At 41.0% G+C, this 14,479-nt stretch overlaps 1 protein-coding gene across 3 annotated transcripts in view; it reads left to right on the forward strand.

The window, feature by feature from the left end:
* Nucleotides 1–14,479, forward strand: part of RNF125 (ring finger protein 125) — a 32,960-nt gene extending 18,481 nt beyond the window's left edge. Inside the window, exons 4-6 of one of the 3 annotated variants that reach the window (XM_090039889.1) lie at nucleotides 990–1,080; nucleotides 3,236–3,343; nucleotides 7,748–14,479. In XM_090039889.1, the coding sequence (XP_089896015.1) occupies nucleotides 990–1,080; nucleotides 3,236–3,343; nucleotides 7,748–7,777 (229 nt within the window). In that variant the 3' untranslated portion in view covers nucleotides 7,778–14,479. Of the gene's footprint in view, nucleotides 1–989; nucleotides 1,081–3,235; nucleotides 3,344–5,381; nucleotides 7,706–7,747 lie in introns of those variants that run through there. The other 2 variants (XM_090039890.1, XM_090039888.1) reach the window with 2 other exon arrangements.

Below are 14,479 nucleotides of genomic sequence, written 5' to 3' on the forward strand. Positions count from 1 at the left end.
ATCAGTCTCGGCCGATATGGCTCCTTAAAAATCAGCCATCGGTATTGGCCCAAAAATTCTCCATCAGTGCACCCCTAGAACTTAACCTCAGTAAGTTTGCTGATGATACCAAACTGGGTGGAGTATTAGATATGCTGGAGGGTAGGGCTAGGATTCAGAGAGACCTAGACAAACTGGAGGAATGGACCAAAAAAAAACCCTAATCCCTTGAATTTCAATAAGGACAAATACAAAGTCCTGCACTTAGGATATAACACTGACATACACTAGTACAGGCTGAAGACTGTCTGGCTAAGCAGCAACCCTGCAGAAAAGGACCTGGGTATTACAACAGACAACAAGCTGAACACATGCTCTTATTGTGAAAAAGGATAACAGCATGCTGAGCTGCATTAGTAGGAGTGTTGCCAGCAGATCGAGGGAAAATGATTATTCCTCTCTATTTGCCACTGGTAAAGCTACATCTGGAGTACTGTGTCCAGTTTTGGGCACTTCACTACAGAACAGATTTCGACAAATTGTAGAGAGTTCAACGAAGGGCAACGGAAATGGTTAGGGGGCTGGAGAACATGACTTATGAGGACAGACTGAGGAAACTTTATTTAATCTGGAGAGGAGAAGACTGAGCAGGAATTTAATAACAGCCTTCAGCTGGGTGGTTACAAAGAGGATGGAGCTAGACTGTTCTCAGTGGCAGCAGATGACAGAACAAGGAGCAATCGTCTCAAGTTGCACTAAAGGAAGTTTAGGTTAGATATTAGAAAAAACTCTCACTGAGAGGGTAGTGAAGCGCTGGAACAGTTTACCCACAGAAGTTGTGGAATCTCCATCTTTGGAGGTTTTTAAGACCTGGGTAGACAAAGCCTCAGCTGGGATGATCCAGTTGGGGATAGTCCTGCTTTGAGCACAGGGGGGTTGAGACTAGATGACCTGAGGTCCCTTCTGACCTTAATTTTCTGTGATTCTATATCATTTCTATTTTTCCCCAGGTATGCTTGTCCATTTTGCCAGCGTGAACTGAATGAAGATGATTTAATGGACCATTGTCTGACTTACCACAGATCAGAAAGAAGAGCAGTGGTAACTATTTTACACAGCTTAGTAATATGCACACATATATACTTAATTGAACTTGCATGTTACATTGATTACTAATGTCTGCAAGCAAACACAAGACAATAAGATAAATTCATTACAAATTTAGTTTTTTATGAGTATGACACAATGGTAAAAGAGGCCTGTCCTCCATGTAGCTGTGCTTCATTCCTACCAGTCTATTGGTTGCAATTCTTCCAGCACCAGACAACTGATTTTAAAAAGCTAAGGCCAGACAATCCAGTATGCCCTCATGGTTCCAAAGGACGTAAGGACTAACCATGTACATTTTCAAAATTATGTTACTAGACCCAGTGGTTCTCCCACTTTCTAATTCTCTATATACTTTTCCTTAGTATACTCTTCAAGTCCAAGGCCCTCATTTTATGTACAGCAACCTATGTATATTCTAATTGCCTATTTCTGTTGCACAAGAGATACATATATTATAGTTTGAAAACTACTATAATGATCCATAAGGGCTAGAGAGGACTATATGCATATCTAAGAAAATACAACTGCATAAATGAAATTTGTATACAGTAGCCCTAATCTTCAGGGTATAACTGTAGATATCAGACTGCACAGGATTACAGTCTATATGTAGACCTGATCTTGACAAGTACTGTGCACAACTCCCATTAACTTCAGAGTCATTTGCTCAGGACAAGGTCCTAAGCACATAAGATGACTCTTAGTGCCTGAGTTTATGAACTGAGTGACTGATGTATGAAGCAACCAGCACCATTTTTCAGTAAGAAATAAGAAGTCACACTTTATTGCTGCATGGTAGTTCTTACTCTGTTTAACTGCTGTCAGACTGATGTTAATAGTTTGATAGGCTTGTATATGTAGTATTGACCAAACAAATTAGAAGGAAGATAAGTTAGAACTGAGGGCAGTATTCACATTTTGTGAGAAGTACTAGCTCAGCAGGCAATATTTTGCTGAATTTTGGTTGCCTGGTTTTAATTTCGGCTCAGCATTGTTTCATTCAAGCCCAGTAATTGTCAAAAAACCTCTCTTACACTTGTCAGAATATACGTGCTTATTTATGATAGGACAAATATATATAATCAATATTAGCAGTGTGCAGTTATGGGGCAGAATATGGCCCGTAGATCAAACATCAGTTACACAAAGAATGGTATCTCAAGGACACTAGTAAATAACATGTACCATGCAACACAGTATTAAAATGGTCCCTTTCCAATTTGCACAGTTTAAACAATATTTAAAGCAAATTTAAATTCATATAGGGAGAAACCCATAAAAGTCAAGAAATTGCCTCTTCTGGAACCATAAAGTTCATTCTAATTGATGTATCCACTAAACACTTCCCACTGCATCACTTGCTACAGGATTCCCCAGGAGAAGCTAGTGGCATTCACTCTTACCCTTCCAGTCAATTATTGCAGTTGGAAGGCCCCTGATTCTGAAACCAAGTCCGTTAGGAAGCATTGTGTGACCTGGCAAATTAGACCTTGTTCCTTCAAGTATTCACATGAGCTTCTGCTACCTCCTCTTTCATACCAGGATAGCACTTGCTAAGTTAACTATAAAAGCATAAAGGATCCATCTTAGCTGCTCTCAGTTTGTTAGGAGGCCAGCAGGATTCAAAATCTGTTTTAAGTGCAGACTAACCTTTTTTATATCGTTTTAAGTAAATGTTACAGCGGTTAACTCCATTACAGAGGACCTGTCACTACAAAACTACCTCCTTACAAAACACAGGCATTTGTGTTTTAAAAGACACAGTAAACTATGGCATACGGCAGTAAGAACCCTACTTTTTTTAGTAGAACAATAAATCACAGAGCGTGTGCTGGAAGCTGAGCAAATGCCTTGTCGCTGTATATTCTTGGATCAGCCAGTAACAATGAAGGGGTTAAGCAGAAGCTGTGGGGAGATGGACCAAGAATTGTCTATCAGAGGAACAGATAATACACAACTGGGATTAACCTAATAGGCTACTGGACTGAAAGTGCATTGTGCCTGCCAGTAAATATATTCATGTCACTAAAGGAATGCCCTTTGATCAGATATTCTACATTTCTGTTCCTTTAACACTGACATTTTTTTATTTTATGAGTTCTCTGTACTGACAACTTAATATTGACTTTTTTTTCCGTATGTATAGTACTGTCCAATTTGTCGTTTAATACCTGGTAGAGATCCAGGATATTTCAGCAGGAATTTTATAAGGCATCTTCAACTCAGACACACATTCTATTATGAAGACTACATTGTGAGTAAATGATATAATCATTTTTACAAGTTATGATACTAACATATCTGTATTTTCCTCCATCTCTCTTTCAATGAGTAAGTCATGTGAAGGTAGGGATTAGATTGCCGTTATGTCATGCCTGGGGCATGTTATTAGACTACAAAAACACAACAGACTTAGTGGAGGCAGCAAAAGCTACTGCTAGGAGCACCCGACTGGGAGTCAGGACACATGGATTGTATAACCCATTTCCACTGCTGTCCCCTGGCATGACTTGGGCAAGTTCTTGACTGCTCTCTTCTTCAGTAGCCTTATCTATGAAACAAGGATAGTAATATTTGCTCATGTACTCATGTGCTTATGTAAAGTGCTTAGAGATCCTCACATGAAAAGTTCTACATTATATGTGAAGAGTTTCATTATTCCAAGAGCCAATTAAACATCCCAATTTGATTCTACAAGAACAATTGGAAAAGTTGAAAGAATTCCTGTGATACAGTCACCTCAATTAGAGTTGGATCTAGCAAAGTGTTGTTTATCTTCAACTCCCATTAGCTTCAGTGGGTGAAAATCTCAAATGCCTCTCACACCTTATCTCCACATCACAAGCTTTAACACGTATTAAAACATTTCATAAACTTTTTTCACTTTTCATGCATCTCCTTGACTACCATCCAACTGGATGCCATCCCAAGAAAAGACATTAATCCATTATTTTCTACAGTGAGGGCTAGACCAGAGGTTCCCAACCACCAGCGCGTGGCAAGGGGTTGGCTGCCAAGTTGTAGCATAAGTTTTAACCATTGCTAACAACCAGTTCTATGCCCAGGCCATACCCATGCCATGCTGATTGGCTGGCCTCACTTGGCCAATGCTTGTGTCTTAAGCTTTTGAAATTGGACTGTGGTAACTGTGGCTAGTCACTTCTGTATCAAACACAAAGACTAAGAGATGATCAAGCAAACTTCAATGGATTTTTTTAAAAAAGCGTGCGTCTGTGAAAAGGGGCAGTGCAGTTCTGAATAACAGAGGAGCACTGCCTCTGTTCCTTGCAACCCCCTGCCATAAAAATTAAATTTAAATACGTAAATTAGATTGTTTCTATACCCATTGCACTGACATTCTTTGAGTGAGTTCTCTGGTCTGCAATATATAAAAAAGGTTGGAAACCACTGGGCCAGACCACTGACAAAGTGATGCCAGAAATGAGGGAAAAAACAAACAAACACATGAACACCAATAAAATTCTAAGCCATACTACATGCATATAACAGAAATTCACTTTGGAGGATTGTATTTTATTGATGGTTCATGTCTTTTTATTTTATTTTCAGTATAGTGTCAAGACACCACTGGCAGAATTCTTTTTCACTCAGTAAACAACTAACGTGCAGTTTGAGACTAACTTTGAGCTACCCAGCTGTTGTGTAGGAGTGTTTCTGTTACTCTCGCTGAGTGCCTAAGTGTCCCCCTTATAGTGAGTGCCTAAGTGTCCCCCTTATAGGGATAGCGGAGAATAGGAAATCCCTCCTGCAATGCACATGTGTGTCTCTATTCCCTTAACAGGCATGAGAGAGTAACAGAATTACTCATACAACTCAGTCAAGCAACTCAATCTCAAGCTGTACTGTGGTCATTCAGTAGGTGAAATAGAATTTTTCCCCAAATGATTTTTGTTATTTCTATATGCTATACTATTACATGCATCACTCAAATCAGGACCTGTCATAACATGAACATTGCTTGACTCTTGCATAATCAATGTATTGTTCTTGCTTGTCTGTATTTGGCACCCTACCTGCTTCTAATTAGTTTTACAGTGAAGGCTTTTCCCCACTTTAAATTGTGAGTGATTACAACTGAAGAGTAGAAAATTAGGACCTGATCTAGCCAAGTATTTTAGTACATGCCTAACTTTAACCAAGCACATAACCTAATTGAAATCAGTGTTTTGTTGGATGAAGGCCTAAGCACTCAAGAATAGACTTTTCTTTTTAAAATTATAATGGTTTTTTATCTGCATGTCTGACTATATCACTTTTTTTTCTTATTTCAGGACATAAACATAGTAGAAGAAGTTCTTACTGAAAGAGTTTTAGACCGGTCACTTATAGAATATGTACAGGCAAATCACCCAAACAGCACATAATTCTACTGAAAATGAGTTGATTACTCTGTAAATTCAAATTTACATTTTACAATTTAAAGAAGCATTTTCAACCTGGTTAGGCTTAATTTTGATTTCCTTAAATATAACACTGTTTTGTTTTTTACATTAAATTCTAATTCCATTGTCCAGAAACATAAAAGAAAAGAAAACGGTGCTGGTTTTAAACAGCTAAAATGTAATGATCATTGGTTGCCTGAGTTCTTCTCATTAACAAATGTTTTATCTTTAAACAAAGAAGGAACAATGACTGAAGCTCACAGCACCTTGTGACTGCACATTCCAAGAGTAGGTCAGTCTCCCGGTTATTGTTGATGATGTTGCAACTCTGGGAACAGACAGCAAACAAGCAGGAGCCATTTTGGGATTCCACAGCACTCAACTGATTGCAAACAAACACAGGGCTGAATCTTGCAAACAGGTCAAACAAAGTGCAGTGGATATCCTCATGAATAAACCGACTGACTTTAATCAAAATGCCCACAAAATTATGCATTACACTGGTAGCATTTTAAAGATCAAGATGATATTTAGCTAAATCAGTAAGTAAAAAGACATCTTGGAGAGAGGTAAAAAAGAATAAAAAATATAACAACAGCTTTTAAAGAGGTTGACAGTGTTTCTTAACTGTATTCTTTTTATCATGTACTGTAATGCATCTTATCTAATTTTTATAGGAAGACTAATATTTTATATGTAATATTTAATAGTCATTTTCAATTCTGTACTTGTTGACTGTACATACATTAAAAAATTAAAGGGTGCATTTGTAAATAGAAACATATGTGATGATTAAAACAGCTTATAGTAAATCTGTTTGCATACTTAAGATATACTCATTCCATTTGCAAGGGATTTATTAATAGTACTGCTGCATACTTGGTCACTGTCAGGGGCTGGATTCTGCTCCACAAACTCTGAAAGGAGCCAGGGATGCTCAGGGAGATGCAATGTCTTGTGACTCAGAAATGCTTTCCACCTTATTGCCATTAAGAGGCATCTCTCTAAAAGATCTGAATAGAAAGATGGCCATTTCTTCTTGGTCAAAGTGATGATGGCTTTGTATCAAATATGGGAAATTCAAGGTATAACTTCACAACTCTCAGCTTTCATCTCATAAGAACAAAAATAACCAAGGATCAATTTATAACCAAAGGCCACTTTCATAGTCCTTGCACAGCCAAATTAATTTTTTTGAGACTTTGAGTGCACAGAGAACGCAAGGCCAGGAGCTGCCTGTTCTCCATCCAGAATGTGGATTTCTGTTTACCCCTTCATGGCAGGCATTCCTGAATAGACAATGTCAGCTTCACATTCACCCATCTTTGACTCCCCAGCCTGAATGACTAGGTGCCCCTTTGCAATTGGATCAGCCAGCAACCACCTTCAGCATGCAGGTAGCAAGATTTGAATACCTATCACTCAGTGCTAGAGCCACACCTTAATTGCACTGCCACCACATCACTCACCTCACATGCAGTGTCCTCCAGTTACTGTATATTCTCCTATGACATCCAAATCTAATGGCTCCTAAAGGATTCTAGACATCTCCCACTTAGCCAAAGCCATGGTATTACTGGAGGGTCACCACTGTGACCTGATTAACCAGAACAATAGAAGTGCCAAGTTATTTCAAAATGTGCCCCCAGTAAGAGGGAAATGACCATCCTAGTATAAACTCTGCCAACTTGTGTGTAATCCTAAAAGATTTCATTTCACAAATATGTTTTATTATGAGGAATAAAAAGTGGACAGGACCATTGATTTCATTTCATTGAAAGAGTCTGATTTAAAATGCTTTCCTTCAAATAAATGTTCTTCATAAACTTCTGCTGCCTGAGGTTTTTTTTACATGTTGTCTCTGTCAGCGGCAAAAACGACACAAGATTTACAAGGTCAGTGCCATACTATATATTGCTCCATGGCATACTAGTTGTCAACATCAAGGTCACCACTTTATTAAAGGATCAAGATTTACAATAACATTAATAATAACATGAACACCTTCACATAAACCTTCCTGTAGTTTACTTCTCTGAGGTCATCAGCCCAATTTCTCCCCTTGCCAGGAGCTGCTAATCAATAATTACTTCAGTCTACTGAGCAAAGTTCAAATGGACCATTGTGTACTTTTATAATAAATCTTTGCTCATCCACAGTACCTTTGTCACAAACCTAACTCTTTACCAACAACATAATTAAATTAGCTTCACAACTTCCTTATGAAGTAAATTAAAATTATTCTCTATTTGCAGATGAGAAAACTGAAGCACAAGAGTCCTTAAAGTCACACAAGAAGGCTGTGACAGATCCTGGATTAACTCAGACATGCTGGACTCGCTGCTGGGCATTCGACAGAGGGAAGAGCTCATCAAAGCTGATTTTTTAAAGATTTTAAGTCCAACTTTGCAAGCCTGAGAAACATGCTTCAAGCATACAAGAAGTACAGTAGCCTTCAGTGACACTACTCACATGTATGTTTGCCAGCTCAAAGGCGTTAAAAGGAGAAAAATAGTTTTACCCAATTCTGATGCACATTTCTATAGTTGCCCTGGTGTTTTGTACTTCCACGATTATACCAAAATAATGAACGGTGTGACAGTGGACCATGCTGAGGCCACCCTCCATGTCCGCCTGCCCACCTGTCTTGAACAGTCTGACCGCCTATCTTGTCTGCCACATGCTGTTACTAAATAATTCAGTTGTTTATTAGGTGGGAGGCTACCCTTTGTGCGCTCATCTATACTGGGTGGTACATACATGCTCTGACCTCCCCTACATGTTTCCTATGTCTCGCAGGTGTTACCCATGTACTACCATTGTCATCTCTATACGCCCCTGGCGTTGAACCCTCTGGCTCCCGTCTCCCTGCAACACAGAGACCGGGTTCTCTGGTGTCTAGCTTTCTGGGCCACTCTCTCGGATGCCTGGCTCAGTGCCTCTCTCCTGGGCACCTAGTTCTGCACCCCCTTAGCTGCACCCCTCTGGTGCTCTGGGCTCGCTACACTTGACACTGGGCTCTACCAAATCATATGCCGTCTCTCTCCAGACACTAATGGAGGCCTCCAAACCTCCCCTTCTAGCCTCATCCCAATCCTCTGGGATAAACAGTTGCCAGAGAGAGGGTGTGCATCTGCTAGGTACAGCCTGGGCTTATATAACCCAGAACTCTGCCTCCTGCCAGCCAGCTGAGGTCAGCAGGTGTGGCCCATTTTTCCCTTAGGCTGTTACCCCAGCAGCCTGCAGCTGGGGAGCTCTACTTAGCCTGCTGAGCTCCCTGGCCATGCTTCTTCAGCCTTAAGGAGCAGGCATATCTTAGTGCCCTGCTACAAATGGGCATAGTTTTCTTCCATATGCAGCAGAGACAAGAAAGCATTTTAATGTTTAGTAATCATATCATCAGAGCAATAAAAAGGCTGGAGGGACCTTGTATGTTACTATTAGTAGGTTAGTAGTAGAGTATTTTAACTCTTCTGGCCTCTGCTTCTGTCACCCTCGCGTCCTCCCCGCACCACCATCCCATTCCCCACATATACACTTGCAAATGGCTCATCCCTGCCTAAACCAATCCAAGCAAAGTTTGTATATATAGTTTATAGTTAAACGCTTCAAATGAGGGGAGTCCACAACCTCTCCAGGTAATCTGTTCCAACATTTAACTGCCTTTACAGTTGGGCAGAAAGCAAAGTAGAATTACATCTTATAGACTAACTGAATCAGAAATGATTCAACCTAATACCTAACCTATATCTCCCTTGTTGCAATTTAAAGTCATTATTCCTCTTGTCCCCTGTGAACAACTGAATGTTAGCATCATAGCAACTCTTTTGGATTTGGTGTCTGCTAATACACAGTTTAGTCTCCAAACTAAATCCCAACTCTTCCAGCTTTTCTCATGTCAGGTTTTCTAGACCTCTAATAATTTTTGTTGCTCTTCTGTGGACTCTTCCAATTTGTCTATGTCTTTCTTAAAGTGTGGTGCCCTAAACAGAATCACTGTATTGGAGGAAGCTTCATCAGTGCCGAATCAAGTATAAAAGTCACTGCATGTTAAATCACATATGAAAGTCATCAGAAATGTCAGGCAGGCTGGCACACAGATGCAGGAGAAGCTTCCTCTGCCAGAGACATTTGACTTGTTTTCTAAAGCTTTATTTAAAGCTGATTTTATTGATGGTACGTGAGAAAATAATGCAACTAGACCTCAATACTGAAACAGCAATTTATGTTCTAAGCAATGTGTTATTTATTTATTTTTAAATCTTTGGTCTCAGAACCATTACTTTCTTTTAATGTTTTCCCTTAAGTAAAACAGAAATTCTACATCCTTATGAGCTGGAAAAGGTAGTTTTTTAATTAACTGCCCAGAGAACAGATTAACAATATTTGAATCAGAATGAGAGCATAATGAAACCTTTATCTCATTATAAGAGATTATGGGGAGATTATGCCACTGTGATTCAACTAAGAATGTTCCTTAGTGCTTTAGAATCTGTCTATAGGTGACGGGGAAACAAATACAGTATTTAGGCAACCGCTAGAGAAGATATTGATAGCAGAAGGACTAGTATATACTAATATTTGCATTATGTTCAGGCTCAGATGTTCCAATCAGGATCAGCGCCAAGTTTTGTTAAATTAGGAAAACATGGTCCCTTTCCCCCAAAGATCTCGCTGCCTAATATTAAATAGGTCGGCTCAAAGGTATCCACAGCCTTAAGAATAAGAATGAACTTAATAACAAAAATCCCTCTGAGTTCATTGAAGCCAGAATTTCCTCCACTTGGTCTCATTATTACTTAGTCCCAACTAAAAAAATAATGTTATCAAAATGTTTTAATTTAACCACATTAGGACTGCAGATAGTCTCCTGCAGTTGTCTTGAGACCCACTGACTTCAGTGCAACCATAATTGCAGAATCAGAGCCTGAAAATTTTACAGCCAATATAACAAAGAGAAACCGCTCTGTAAAACTAATAAAAACAAGAGATAGCATCACTTCTTATTTGTTTGGTAACCTGCAGATTTATTTTTTTAATGCTATTTCCCTCAGATTATTACTTGTAAAAGAACCCACTGTGAAGCTGATTTGTAAAAATCAAAAACAACTTCACCCAATCTCAAGGTCATCTCTGTTTCAAATCACTGTATTTACTCCAACCCCCTCCCCCCCCACATACACACACCCTGCACCAAGAGGGAAAAAAGCTTCATGTTAGATTTGAATATCAGCCCAGGGGAGGCGACAGCTCAGCTCCCCCTTCAGCCCTGGGCCAAAGCTAGAACTGAGCTGCCATCTGCCCCAGGGTTTCTTGTATGGTGGGTGAGAGGGTGTGGGTCAGGGGAGACTACATAGTTGGGGGAGTGCAGGGGAGACCCATGTGTGCAGCTCAGGGGAGAGCTGCAAGGAGCTGTACATTCCCACTTGCCCCCACCACTTGCTTTCTGGCAAGGGCTGTGGAGAGATAGGCACTGGGGCAGGGGGAAGACAGGAGGCAGAAGGCAGGCATAGGCATTGGGGGTCCAAGGGGCAGGCAGTAGGGGAGCAGGTGGCAGGGGCAGGCCTAGGGGAGACAAAGGAAAGGGGATGCCAATGGCAAGGGGCAGGGGTCTGGCCCCTCACCCTCCACCGCTCTTTTCCCCACCACAGCTCTGGGATAGGGGGAACAAATTTAAAATGACCCTCCAATAATTAGATTCTATACCTGGAACATTACAGCAAATTATAATATTCCATTTGTAGGACGTAATTATTGGGAGGGGTCCTCTTAAATTCAAAGTTGTCTTAGATTCAGGTAAATACAGTAAGCCTTTTTAAAATTCGTAAGTCATAATAAGGTTCATGAAAATAGTCAAAAGATAGCACATAACAAAATGTCTGTGAATGTGCAGGGAAGGTGGGTGGCAGAGCACCTTGGTGCTTGCCACTTTAAGGAGGAGAGCAGGCAGCAGACAGGTGCAAGCCAGCCTTGATGAGGCAACCATTTTAAGATCCTGCTTCTTAGGGCTGAGGTGACAGTCTGTTACCAGCAGCCAAGGGAGCAACACTACCCTGCTGTCCAAGAAACATCTTGGAAGTAAGGGTAGGAGCTGTGGGGATGGCTGGAGCCTCCTGGTCCTGGACATGACCTGAAACTGCACCCTGCTGGGCAAGGGTGGCCTGGTGGGACTCCGTGGCAAGGGAGTCCCTAAGAAATGCCAGGCCAGTTACGTCCCTAGTGAAACATGAGGAGGGGCACCTGAAAACCCCAGCCCCTGCCTGCTGGTGGGTTACTAACATCAGAGGGAGGTAGAGCCAGACATGCCCATGTGGGGCACCTGAGACCTCAGGGGTGCAAGATCCCGTAATGAAGTGCAGCCAGGCCAAAAAGGGGCAATACCTTAGGGAGTAGTGGGGCCAGGCATCCCTGTGCAGAGGGCACCTGAGCCCATTGGGGTGTAAGATAAGTAAAATGGGGCAGGTAATTGGCCCCAATTAGGGATGAGTTACCTGGTGTGGGGCTACAGGTGAAGTCAAACCCTGGGCTGACTAACTGCCCAGGCACTGTGTAGATAAGGTTTGTGGGAGAGGCTCAAAAGGCTATGCCAGGGCTGGCCAAGGAGACGGGATAAGCCTGATGACCCATGTGGTCCCTCAAGGGAGCAGGGCAGGGTGAATGAGGCCCCAAAAAGGGCATGAGTATGAGAGGCCTGGTGACAGCAGGTAGATTGATAGAGGCCCCAGTGAGAGGAGGCTGTATGAGTGAGGCCCTTGAGAAGGCAGCATGAAAGAGGTCTAACTATGTCCTGAGTTTGCCTGGCCTCAGGCCAGAGCATAGGCCAGCTCAGAGATGATATCGCCCTTGGCACTCAAATGGCAGCCTCTCACCTAATTAACATCTTTAATTTACAACAAGGCATGGCAGGTGAGTAAGGCAGGCAACATGCCCGAAGACAGGCAGGTGGGCCAGTACTGTGACTGGGCCCAGGAGTTTGCCACATGTCACAGCTATCAACCAGACAACAGATGGTGATAACTGGACTACATTTAAAATTAATAGTTTAGTGTTATAGAAACTTATCCCCATCTCTATTTTCTGAACCATCCAAACATAGTGATAAAAACCTCTGTCTTGTCTACAGTATAGCTTCTATCACTAGTAATAACAGTGGAGCTACACCAATGCAGAAACAGGCTTACACATTTTCCCATTGTATATTACCCGGAGGCAGTGGGACAGCTGGGAGTAGAATCCAGGATCATCTATACACCTCCTTTTCGGTGGAGGGGGGACACTTTAATTAGAGAAGCTCTGACAGCTGCTCTAATTAAAGCACCCGTAGTGTCACATGTATTCAGTGCCCTGCATTTCAAAATGGCAGCTGGGGCACTTTAACTAAAGCTTGTCAGACAAGCTTTAGTTAAAGCACCCTGCCACCACTTTGAAATGTGGGGATGTTGAATACACATGATGTGGAGGCTGCTGGAGCATGCTAATTAGCATGCTTCAGCAGAATTGCAGCAGATTCAATTAATCAAGTCTGCTCCAACACATGCTAGTCACCATGCATTGGAACAAAAGTCTGTCACATGTATAGGTGTCCCAGGAGTTCTGAATAGCCTGTTCTAGTCATTAATGGAGACTTTATTAAGAAACAATTTGTAGTAATATACTCACCAAAACTGTTTAGCAGAGGGTTAGCCTTCTAGACAGCAAGCCTCTTTATACAGACATGCAAGCAAATATGGAATGTGTGTTTCCAGTGGATTTTTATTAAACCAAGTGAAATTACAGTCTCCACTTATATTTATCAATCCTGGTATGTCTATCAAATGTCAGTATTCAAAAGGATTGGATAGCTGTGCTGGGGTTTTGGGAGGGGGGCACGGTTGTAGACAAATGCACTTTGTTGGAGAATTGATTAAATAGGAACCAAATATCTAAGTTTGCCCTTGTCTATTTTGCCGAGTACCTATAGATGGATTAATATTTCCAAAAACAACTACCACCCATATTTCTGGAACCATTTTTCTGATTTGGAGGTATTTTTCCATTTTTCTGATAAGAGGTTATCACTAACCCAGCAGCTACTAGCAGAAGAGAAGGACCAGAAGCCTTACCTGTTATTTGATAAAAAAAAAAAAAAAAATCCAACAATTCTTAATATCATCCTTAATTCTCACATACTAATTACATCTCCAACAATGATCTCTAGTCAGCTTCTATGTATTTTTAACTTGACTGATGCAGCTGCCACTTAAATAATAGGTCAAAGACACTTCCTTATATTGTTCTAGAAACAAAGTTTGCTTTCCAGCTCATACCACTCCTCTGGAGCAGTTTGCAGATGCAGATAACCAGTGTTTGTCATAATGTAAGAAATTTGGCAACCAAGCATTATGAAGCTAAAGGAATTATGCACTTACCCAATTTGCAGCTAAGTGGAGTACACTGTACCATATTCTCACATAGAACATGCCTTGGAATATATATATATTTTTTGAAAAGCAGAATGGAGGAGAAAAGACTTTTTCCAAAGTTATGGATGCAAAAAGCAGGGCCAGAGCCTAATCTTCAGTGGAGTCACCCTCCCTTTCCTGATTAACTGCTGCTATATACATGGTCTCCATGGGTGAAAAAAACTGAAGAGTTTTGAAGGCTGTGAAATAGGAGGAAACAGACCAAGAGCAGCAGACAGCAAAATGACTCTAAAAAGGCTAATTCGAACAGTGGAGCATCAAGACCAAAGGAGAAATGATTGTTAATATCTCTGGAGGAAAATACTGCCTAAATACTAATACAACAGTTGGTGTATGGTGGAGCTGGAATCAAAACATGGTGCTTCTATCCTGGGCAGAAAGATCTACTGCCCTGATTACTAAATACACCCCAATTTTGGGGCACTGATTTTGGAAGGAAAGGTGCATGTTGTATTGTAGAAAATATAGTATTCAGAACAGCTTGTTCACCCATCCAATGGGTTTCTATAAAGTATTTACACTTGT

Source organism: Crocodylus siamensis, chromosome 3 (genome assembly GCF_052110815.1).
Source record: "Crocodylus siamensis isolate JL-2025a chromosome 3, ASM5211081v1, whole genome shotgun sequence".
NCBI lineage: Eukaryota > Metazoa > Chordata > Crocodylia > Crocodylidae > Crocodylus > Crocodylus siamensis.